The sequence below is a fragment of the Pan troglodytes genome, chromosome 11, assembly GCF_028858775.2.
Source record: "Pan troglodytes isolate AG18354 chromosome 11, NHGRI_mPanTro3-v2.0_pri, whole genome shotgun sequence".
NCBI lineage: Eukaryota > Metazoa > Chordata > Mammalia > Primates > Hominidae > Pan > Pan troglodytes.
In genome coordinates, this window is record NC_072409.2 from 112103395 (window position 1) to 112114145 (window position 10751).

Here is a 10751-nt window from a genome sequence, read left to right on the forward strand (position 1 = left end):
CATGACCGCATCAAGTCCTGTGGAATGACCCCTGAAATGTCTCTCATCTTCACCTTCCTCTCCAGCCCTCCTTCAGCCCCTCTTCTTCCACCACCCTGGTGCAGGAGCCATCATGTCTCTCCCAGACTATGGCCATAACCTTCCAGTAAGTCTCCCTGACCTGATTCCTCATCTTTACCATTCTGCCCTCCATACTACCAGGAACATTGCCTCCCCAAAATGAAGGATAAAATATGCCTCTTTTCTGCTCAAATATATTAAATAGTTTCCAATTGCCTAGAGAATAAATTCGACTCTCCAGCATGGCATTCAAAGCCCCCATAAGTTAGGCCTGATCCAGTTCTGCACACCTGCCCACACACATTTTTCCCTACGTGCTCTTCACCTGAGCTTTGCCAGCACCCTTGACCCCACATGCCTCTCCCTCTCTGTCTTTGCTCTTTGTTTCCTCTTTCTGGAATGTTCTTTCCCTATTTCTTCATCTGTGAGAATTCCATTCTCTTTCATGACTCAACTTTAACACCACCTCCTTTTTGAGGCCACCCCCAGCCTTCCCTAGAACACTTTTCTTTTACTTCTTCTCAGCCTGTCTTTTGTGTGGTCATATTTTAGCCAGCTGCCTGCAAGTCAGCCTCTTCCCTCACTAAGGTCGCTGGAAACAGAGACTCACTATAGGGCCCAGGCTGGCGTGGTTGCCTCCTTAGCCCCCAGTCCTCACTTGGTGAGCTGCATTACTGTAGTGCATTTCCAGTGGGCGTGGCATGGGGCAGGAGTTACTGACTTAACTGTGTTCTTTCTCTTCCAGTGTATGATTTACCTTCAAGTTCCTCGAGCCTCTTTGGGGAGTCTCTTCGCAGCGGGGCTGAAGATGCTGCCTTCTTGCAGATCAGCACTGTGGACCGCTGTCCCAGCCAGCTCTCCTCTGTCTACACCGAAGGCTAAAATCTCTCTTGGCCACTCCTGCACACCCAGGACCTTGATGTTGCTTGCCACCTTTTGTTTTCGTACTCTCACAGACTGCTTGAGGAAGGATGTCAGCCCAATTAGCGGGACCTGCAGAGTTACTGATGTTCTTTCAGAAGGCAGGACTGAATGGCAGAGCTAGCGTTGCAGGAATCATTACAGTTGCTCCTTTTTCTCTCTGGTTTTCCTGGACTACGTGACCAGGAGGACTGTCTTTTCAAAGGGAATTTAGAGCCTCACTCTACTGGATACCTGTTACTTCCTGGCTGTCAACCCTTAAAGGACCCCAATGAAATGATGTGCATGTGAAAATGTAGTTTGGGGATGACTCTACCTGAAAACTCCAAACAGGGAAAAAGACCTCAATTACGAGAGGCATAGTGACCTGCCTCACCTAATCCTCACCCTTGCTGCTCCTGATGCAAAGCCAGGCACAACAAGGGAAATCCATGTCCAAAGCATAGTGTGGTCTCAACTCTTAGAAACTCCCTGGGTTTCCCTTTTCTCTTAGCCACATGCTAACCAGTTGCTTCTCAGTGTTTCTTCAATAGAAAAATAAGGTTTTATATGCCAGCAGCCTATCCTTGTTTTTGCATTTTTAAGACTTAGTTATTTATACGTACTTTAAAATGAAAAAAAAAATGTAAAGGTCTGTTCTTTGGATGGAAATCATTATTATTGTAATCACCCCAGCTATAGACATTTTGCACAGCTGTGGTTCTGCCTGGCCCCACCTCTGGCATGTTAGTTTTGCAGTTAGCAAAGGTTACCTGAGGGAAATGGAGTGGGCACCTCCCGCACCAACAGTCCTGTAGCTGGAACCTTCCTGGGTTGACTGTTTAGTAACTCCACCTCAAAGACTTTGTTCAAAGAAAAATGTTGTTTGACTGGTTTACCCATTGCCTCCACTCTGGTGCTGCACCCAGAGAAGTGCCAGATGTGAGAACTGGGACAGACTGAGTCATGTGCCAGCTTCCCTTGGAAAACCAAACCTATTGATACTTGACTTCCAGTCCTCAGATTTTACTAACGTTTTTCAGGATATCCACTCATCTGTCTGTCTCTTCCCTACACTTCTCTCCACCCTCTTTTTGCATCCCTCTTACCCTCTTCCTGACTGTGGTCCAGATATCCCCACCAGCCGCCATTGTCTGATCATCTTGGGAAGGTAGAGGTGACAGTTCTCGAAAAGTCTACAGAAAGAGGCAATTCTTTTTCTGAGTTCCAGTTTGAAGGCCTGGAATTTTCACATAGCACTTGGTCGAAAATATCAAGCCTAAATAGGAAGTCATTTTCTGTGACACCTCTACATAGCTATAGATCCTAAGTCCTAGGGCATCAGCTATAAAAATTGGCCAGTCCCAAAGACACAGTAAGTTCTAACATTCTGGTACTATCATATTTCAAGTATTTTTTCTCACTTTTTAAAAATGTTTTTCTGAACAAAAGTGAAACAATGCCATTTGTCAAACTGAGATCATTACAATCTTCAACAAGACAACTAAAACAGCTTGATGTTAGATGGGATTCTGTGACAGTTTGTATACTGACAGGTCCTTCCAGTCTCCCTCCACAGTCCCACAATCAGAAATATTCTACCTGATTCCAGAGTTCATTGCAACATGCAGTAGAATGAGGTGAATGAAGAACCAAGTGTGGGTTTTGTTTTCACAGTGCACTTGGTCAATCTAGTTTCTCTGAGTAGTGCGCTGTATTCTAAGAAAAGCTTTCATGTAGACGTCAAAGTCTGCAAAAGAGATGAGTTAGCCACTTTACAAAAACCTGCTCTGCTTTACAAAAGATGCACACCAGGCTTCCTTTAGAAGTGAACTCCAAGGCTGCTTGTAAAGTACCACCCTTCTTGCAGACTTTGTGGGTCGTGTCACTTGGCCTAAACAAGTGGCCTAACGTATGCATGCTCACAGCTAGTAGCATCCCTCATGCGTCCTTTGTCATACTCTGGAAAGAAAAAAACTCTGCTATCTTCAGAGAAACCATCTATTCATACTTAAATATGGAAGCCTTTACAAGGAACTCAAAATACTTTTCATTTCATTTGTACAATGAGAAGAAAGATGAAAAGGCAAGGTTGTTATTGCAGTTGACATTGTCAGTCCTGCCTTTTGGCTTTATGTAATTTAAAATAGAAAGGGGGAAGGAGGACAAAACAGAAGCTCAACTTTAGAAACCATGGACATCACCTCCCTCTTTGAGAGGAGCTGCTTGTGAACCAGGCTCCAGTCTTCCTGTGGCCTCTCACAGTAACCCTGCCCCTTTCTTACCTCACAGGGGCAAGAGGGACTCTAAAGAGGGCGTAAGCAATAGAGGCACCTGCAGCCCTCCTTCCTCAGCAGGAAATCAATGTGGAGCCCCAGAGGGACATTTTATCTCAGAGAGAGCATGCTGGCCGCAGGACCCAGTGCAGCCCTGCTTCCCGCACCGTGGGTCTTTCCTGATAGCTGCAGGCTTGAGATTGCGGCCTCAGGATAGGACACGTTCAGATGCCTTCCAGACTACACACACTATGCTTAGATTCCAGAGTCTTTCCTGACCTTAAAGTTTGTCCCTTGCTTACTTTCACACTGCAGAAGATTTATATATATATTCATCATTATTTTTGCAGCACTACAAGTGGAAACTTCAAAAAAATCATTCCCTTTCATGTCCTCGTCTTTTTAAGTCTTGATATGTAACCATTTTCATAAATATCCAAACAGAGATTGTCATTCCCCTTAAAAACAGAAACAAAACACAAAACTAGTGCTTGTGAAAACACACAGCGCAAAGACAATTATCCTATTGCATTAAAAAAAAAAAATCAGTCTGCCTAGAGACATTTCATTGGCTGCATTGTCTTAATTCCCTAACGAAACTGCATCAAAATGTCAGTTGTAATTTAGCCTCTGATCAGCTGTTAAATATTATTTAAATATTTACAGGTCCTGTGGGGTATCTCCCATTACCCATGTCGCCCTCAAATTACATAAGCGATCATAAAATAAGAAGAAAAATAAAGGTCTTTAGTAGATCACAGCAGAGTTACCACTGATAAGAGTGTTGGCTTTGTTCAGTTGTTTCTAAATTACCAGCCGTCAAGCACAGCAGCACCCTAAAACCAATTTTGAGCAAGGATAAATTCAACTCCCTCATCTGAGAACCTTGACTTTCTAGTTGCCTTGATGTATTGGGAATAGTAACTGTACGTTTTCAATTTAATTATTTGGTATTTTATTTGACTGTCTTGGCCATGTCATTTTATAGAAGCATTTTTAAATAGCACTTTTTGTTAGTGGTGTGGAATTTCTGCGGTTATTATTATTATTATTTTTTTTTGCAACAGATGAAGCAAAAAAAAAAAAAGCACTCATTGGAGAAATAGTGAGTGTAAAAAGAGATTTATTTTGTACAGACAGCAAAGTATCCTGTGTAATGTTGCTGACATAAAGCACTTTGGGGGAAAAAAGTGGAAATCTGTTTTCCATAAATCACACAGACTCTTGTACATAGTTATATACACTCACGTAGAGAAATGAACTGCATATATCATACTGGATATGGGGCCGATTTTACTCTAGAGGCACATCTGGTGCTTATTGTCATAAATCTTTTAAAGAATTAGGTACACTTTTTTCTATTAATATGTATAGTTTTGTGATTTGTCACAGTTATGTTTCATATAATCATAAGTTATTTTGTCTTGTTCATGAAGTCCTTTTTTTATGTCAAAAGTAAAATGAAGGGATTGTGCACTTGGTACAGAATAAAACTGGAAATAGAGGAGACGCCCTCCTGCCTAAAATCCTCCTTCAGCCTGTCGGTTTAAAACACAATGGCAACCATCATTGTTTGTTTGTTTGTTTGTTTTGTTTTACCATCAGCCTCTTACATACTGGGAATGGTAATTATAATTAAAGGCAGATGATGCGGGAGGGAATGTTCAAGTCCAGCTTTAAAATGCCGCATTGCTTTGGGCCAGAGCTGTAGCCTGGATTTAATTATAGATATGAGGAGGAAATGGCAGTAAAAATGAAAGTCTCCCTGAATCCTTTACATGTTGGGAGTGTCCATAAATAAAACATGAAGTTTTATTTCATCAGATTTAATTAAAGCTTTTATACATGTTTTATTGGTTATTCTATTAATCCGCTTCACAAACCGGATAAATGTGTGCTAGGATTTGGGGTTTATTTGTGCCTTTTCAAAGTAGCGCTACATCATGCTTCAGAAATGCCTCTAGTGCTTGGTACTCCCAGTGCTGGGGTTTCAGCAAGCTGACAGTTGGAGGAGGGGGTCTTTTCAGCCCTGTTTTCCCAAACCGTTCACAGAAAGACACAAGCATCAGCTTCCCATGATCTGATGCCCTGATCATATAATCTGATTCCCTGGAGAAAGGGGCAGGTACCATTTCCCTGGTTTCCTCATCCTGTCCACTGTGCACGCTTTAGAATACCACCTGTCCCACTGGCTGTGATGAGCTTTCTTCCTCAGCTCCCATCTATGGGCGGATGTGTCAAAATATGCTCACATCTGGTTTACCTGCTAGCCAAGCATGTGAATCCAAAAGAGATCACATCTCAAGGACCAATCTTAAAAAGTTGACTGTTTTCTTGCTGCTTTTTTTTTTTTTTCTAAGACTTGAGAATTGTTTTAAGAGAAGATACAAACTGGAAGGGACGATGGTCCCATGAACCTTGTCTGGTCCCTCAAGGTCAGAGAGCAGGCACCATTAGGTCCAGGGTTGTGGAGGTAGAAATAGTGCTGATAACATACAAAGAGCTCCTGAGCTTCCTAAAAGGAGGTGGCTGGTGGGAATGTGATTTTGTCCAGCCTCTTCCAAGAAAAAAAATTGGCATCACGTGGTAGAGTTGAAAGTCCGCATACCCTACAGCCCAGCAATTCCACTAATTTCTAAAGACTCTTAAATCAATGATGGCTCAAGTACGAGATGTTTATGGCAGTGTTATTCACCACAGCCCCAAACGAGAAATGATCCAACTGCCCACTAACAGTAAAATGAACAAATGAAGCTTGCCTAAGTAACAGTGAAATGCCATGGAAGTGACAACAGAGGAAATGACAGGACGACAGCCACACACAACTCAGAGCTGAGTCTCACGAATTTGAGAGAAAGAAACAGACGCAAAGGCAAATATACAGTGTTATTCTGTTTATATACAGTTTGAAAACAGGCAAAACACAGAGTTTAGGTGGTACAAGTACAAAGAACAGCAAGGAAAATGTCACAAAGGCTCATAGCTCTGGTGGAGGAGAAAGAACACATGGAAGACTTCTGGGTGCTGATTGATGGACAATGTTTTATTTCTTGACTCAAGTGTTAGCTTATACAAGTGTTTGATTTATGATTAGTTAACTGCATATATATCTTATAGTTTTTAGTTCAAATAATAGAGGTAACTCTTACATTTCTTATTTGAGGGCTCTGCAAACTTTTTCTGCAAAGGGCCAGACAGTACACATTTTAGGCTTTGGGGGCTATGTGGTCTTGTGTCTCAGCTACTCAACTCTGCCACTGTAGTTCAAGAACAGCCGTAGATATAATGCAAACAAATGGATGTGGCTGTGTTCCAATAAAACTTTATTTACAAACACAGATATGAATTTCATCTAATTTTCAGATATTTGTGAAATATTCTTTTGATTTTTTTCAACTCTATACGAAAGTTTAAAAATTTCTCCACAGGCTGTACCAAAACAAAACTCAACTAAAAAGGCAGCAGGCAGGATGTGGCCCATGGGCTATAGTTTGCCGACCCTCGTCAATTGAAAGGGTATTCTCCAAAGTCCTTCCCAGAAATATCCACTAATAGAAAACCATGGATAGGAGCCCTTCTGCTTATTCTTCTGCTACGTTGGGTCCTATTCCTACAGAAAATTCATGAATTCTATTGATTAAACTTTTCTTTGTTTAGATCCTGGGTTCTGCTCCCTGGGATACAGATGAATGCTTAGAGCCTGCAGTGCCATTCGACTTTAACTCTGGATTTAAAGTTTTTAATAAAAAGAACTGGGCATAGAGAAATCTGTGAGAATTGAAAAATGAGCACCCATTCTTTCCAAGCTAACCAAATATTTGCTGGATCTTGGCAGCCACCGCCAACCTTTTTCCTCTGAAATGCTGAGAGGTTATAAGTAATGGGAGACTTCATTTTTCTCAGGCCACAGCTCTTGTGAGAAGCTGAAGCTGCCTCTCAAAACCTGCAGGGTTCTCATAGAAAAGAGAGTCAAGGGTTTTATATTCAATGACGCCACTGACAAGTGACCACAGAAGAGTCAGGGCGCCCTGACGGTGCTAACAGTCTGCCCCCTCCATGCCGCAGGAAGGCAGCTAAACACCCTAAGCCCCTCCCTGGACCCTGGTTTCCCATAATGCCTAGCTCCCCAATTCGCAAACCTAGGGATTTTTCACCCCTGATGGCGCGCCCGTTGGCTACTCACACTTACGGGAGAGAATGAGACTGAATTCACATGGCATGGGTGTATGGCCCTCTTTGTGTCTCCAGCCTGCGATAACATTACTAGTTTCAAAAATAATGGTTATTCATGAGTCCTGGGTCATTGACTGGATATCAGCTTGGACTAAATCCTCTTCAGCAGGTCTCCCTGGTTGTTTCATGTGCTTGAGTTTGTGTATTGTATATGATTCTGTTATTAAAGCTGCCAAGAGTGTAGAATTTTTGGTAAAAATAACCTAAATTACATGAAGTTTAAGCCAAGAAAAACAGGACATCTGGTCCAAGCTCATCGTTTTTCAGAGGAGGCAACAGATTATTTCATTCATTCACTCATCATTCATTTGTTCCTTTGCTCACTCATTCACCACTGTTTCATGCCTACTATGTGTTAAATAAACAGGGGTAGAATTGGCTCTTATCCTCACAGAGCTAAAGGGGATCACCAGAATCATCTGCCTGAGAATATTGCCTGAGGCTTGTTAAAAATGCACATTCTGGAGCTGCTACTGAATGCACACCACAAAGTTACTGAGTTGGAATTTCAGTGAGATGGAGTCATCTGCATCTTTAATAACCTCTCCAGGTGATTATTTATATGAACTAAAATTGCAAACTAAGGCTGACCACCTTTGACATAGCGGAGGAAGCAGGCAATTTAACAGGGCCTCACTGTATAATAAGGGCTCAGCAGAAGAGGAGCTCTCAATTCCTGCCTAGGGAGTTAGGAGAGCAGGGTCAGAGTTCCCTGAAGGAAGGGGAACGAGGATGCCTGAGCTTGTCCTGAAACGTAAGTAGAACTTCAAGAAGCAAAGAAGCAGAGGAAAGGTGTAACAGGCAGAGAACACAACATGGGCAGAGCTGCCTAGAGAAGGAAAGCCACCCAACAGGCTAGCTGGAGGGTTGGAGGTAATCCCATCTCTGTCTCCTCTGAGTAATACTTCCATGACCCACTGGCCCTAGGTCACAGCCCTTCCTATGTAGGCGCTGAGCTTACAGCATTGTTTCCCAAACCAGCAGGGACTCGTATATTACCAGTTACTCTGCACAAAGGGTTTTACAATCACATTAATTTGGGAAATGGCCGGTTAAAGTTACATAGGTGTTTTTGCTTCAGGACCTCTCACATCCTTTACTGTGCCAATGTGCATTGTAACTCTCCAAGAGGGAATCGGGATTCTGTGTGTTGACCAGGGAGCCCTATTTCCAAAAAGCACCTTGTTAGTAACATGGAAAGAGTTAAGCAATTCCTAAAAATAGTTAATCACCATATGATTCAGCAATTCTACTCTTAATTCTAAAGACTTGAAAGGAAGGATTCTGATACAAGTATACCAGTGTTCACAGGACCATTGTTCACAATATCCAAAAAGTGGAAAAAACCTAAATGCCCAAGAACTGATGAGTGCATAAACAAACTATGATATATACATACAATGGAATAGTATTCAGGCTTTAAAAAGAGGGAAATTGATACGTGCTAACACATGGATAAAAGATATTGTGCTGAAATAAGTCAGACACAAAAGAGATATTCAAAAGGACAGAGCATGATTCCTCTTATATGAGGTAACTAGGATAGTCAAGTACATAGAGACAGAAAGAACAGTGATTAGCAGGGGCTGTGGGGAAAGAGGAATGGGAAGTTGTTACTGAAAATAAACAGTTTCTGTGTGAGATGAAAAGGTCTGGAGATGGATAGTAGTGATGTTTGCATAACATTATGAATATACTTAGAAGCACTGAATTGTACTACTAAAAATGGTTAAAAAGGTAAATTTTATGTTTATTTTACCACAATTTTTTAAAACGATAATGTGGGCAGAGTACCTAATAGGATGCCTGATACCTAGCAGACAATTTTAAAGGTTTCAAAAGCTCCTTGTTAGGCCAGCAGTGCTCTTTGGAATTACTTAGGATGCTCTTTGGGAACATTCCCTACTCTCAGGAGTATGAGAGTAGAGCCCATCTCCTACTCTGGAAAGGATGGAAGTAGAGGATGAGTCAGTATTTGCTCCCGATTGTTGGATATGGTAGCTGTAAATGGCCCCTAGCTTCCTGAGAAAAAGAAAGAAGAAAGCCGAAAAGGAGATGAGATGGTGGCTTGGAAGAACTGCAGAAGGTGTTCTGAGCACGGAGCACTGTGCCTGATATAAGTTCTCAGGAATTGAGGAAGGGAAAGAAAGGAAAGATGAAAGGGGACTGGATGTTGGTGTGGCAGGAGAAGGAGGTAATGAAATAGGGGGTGATGGAAGAAGAACTACTTTAGACCCAGCTGATCCTAACATGAGCAAATGCCAAGATCTGTTTGGATTTCATTCATACATTTAACAATTGTTTACTGAGCTCCATATCCAATACTATGTGTCAGTGATCATTCTAGGTGCTGGAGACTATTCAGAAAGAAACCCATACCTATTATATTCTAGTGGATTGGCATTAGTGTTTTATTTTGGTTATCTGTGAAGTATGAAACTCTGCAGAAGGTTGGGTTAGCCAGGAAGCAGACGCTGAGACAGAGCTGGGAGTGTAAACAGCTCATTGGAGAGTTACACCTGTGAAAGGAACAGAGCAGAAGCTGGATTAGACAGAGGGTGCCATCAGACTGTGATGCCATCCAAACAGAGGCCAGCCCACTGGGATGCTGTAGAGCAAAGATTTCTGTCACGTAATAGAAGAGTTCCATGTTGGGTAGAAACAGCTAGGCTGTCACACCACTCCCTGCAGAAGCCCACCCTGAAAAGAGTGTGTCTTTGCTATCACTGTCTTGTTCATTCATTGAGTAGGGTCCTTCCCAAGAGCTGGAAAGCTGAGGTGGACCCTGGAAGAATTAACACCATCAATGAACCACAATCCATGTAGCTGGAGATCTGAGCGGCAGAGCTCTGTGTCTGCACAAGACATTGGGGGAAAGCATAGGTCCCCAATCATTATAGTTCCCAGTTTGTAATAAAGCATGAATTGGGCACACACATGCACACACACTTTTGAATATGGATTTCTGCCTCAGCTCTTCTCCTGTTGGCTTTCTCACACACACACACACAGAGTCACTGGGATTACAAAACCTCTCAATACTGTTCTTTCTCAAATCTAGAGTACTATTCCTCCATGGAGAATAGTGTGTGTGTATGTGTGTGTTTTGTTGAAGGGTGGTGACCTGTTGCTTTTTCTTTTCTAGCGGGAGGCACCAAGAAAGGGCACAAGCTTTAGCATCAGGCAGACCTTGTTCTCTACTTTGTGCTTTGGAGTCCCCAAAGCAATCCCTAAACTCCACTGCTCTGAGCCCATTTCTTCATCTTGCAGCAGGCATCATAT

The 10751-nt window shown here is 42.3% G+C and overlaps 1 protein-coding gene across 8 annotated transcripts in view; it reads left to right on the forward strand.

Annotated features, from left to right (window-relative positions):
• Positions 1–5087, forward strand: part of GLIS3 (GLIS family zinc finger 3) — a 740609-nt gene extending 735522 nt beyond the window's left edge. For 6 of the 8 annotated variants that reach the window (XM_063788746.1, XM_063788747.1, XM_016960536.4 and 3 more), the window contains one exon: positions 806–5087. In XM_063788746.1, the coding sequence (XP_063644816.1) occupies positions 806–942 (137 nt within the window). In that variant the 3' untranslated portion in view covers positions 943–5087. The remainder of the gene's footprint in view (positions 1–805) is intronic. The other 2 variants (XM_063788750.1, XM_063788751.1) reach the window with 1 other exon arrangement.
• Positions 5088–10751: the final 5664 nt, after the last annotated feature.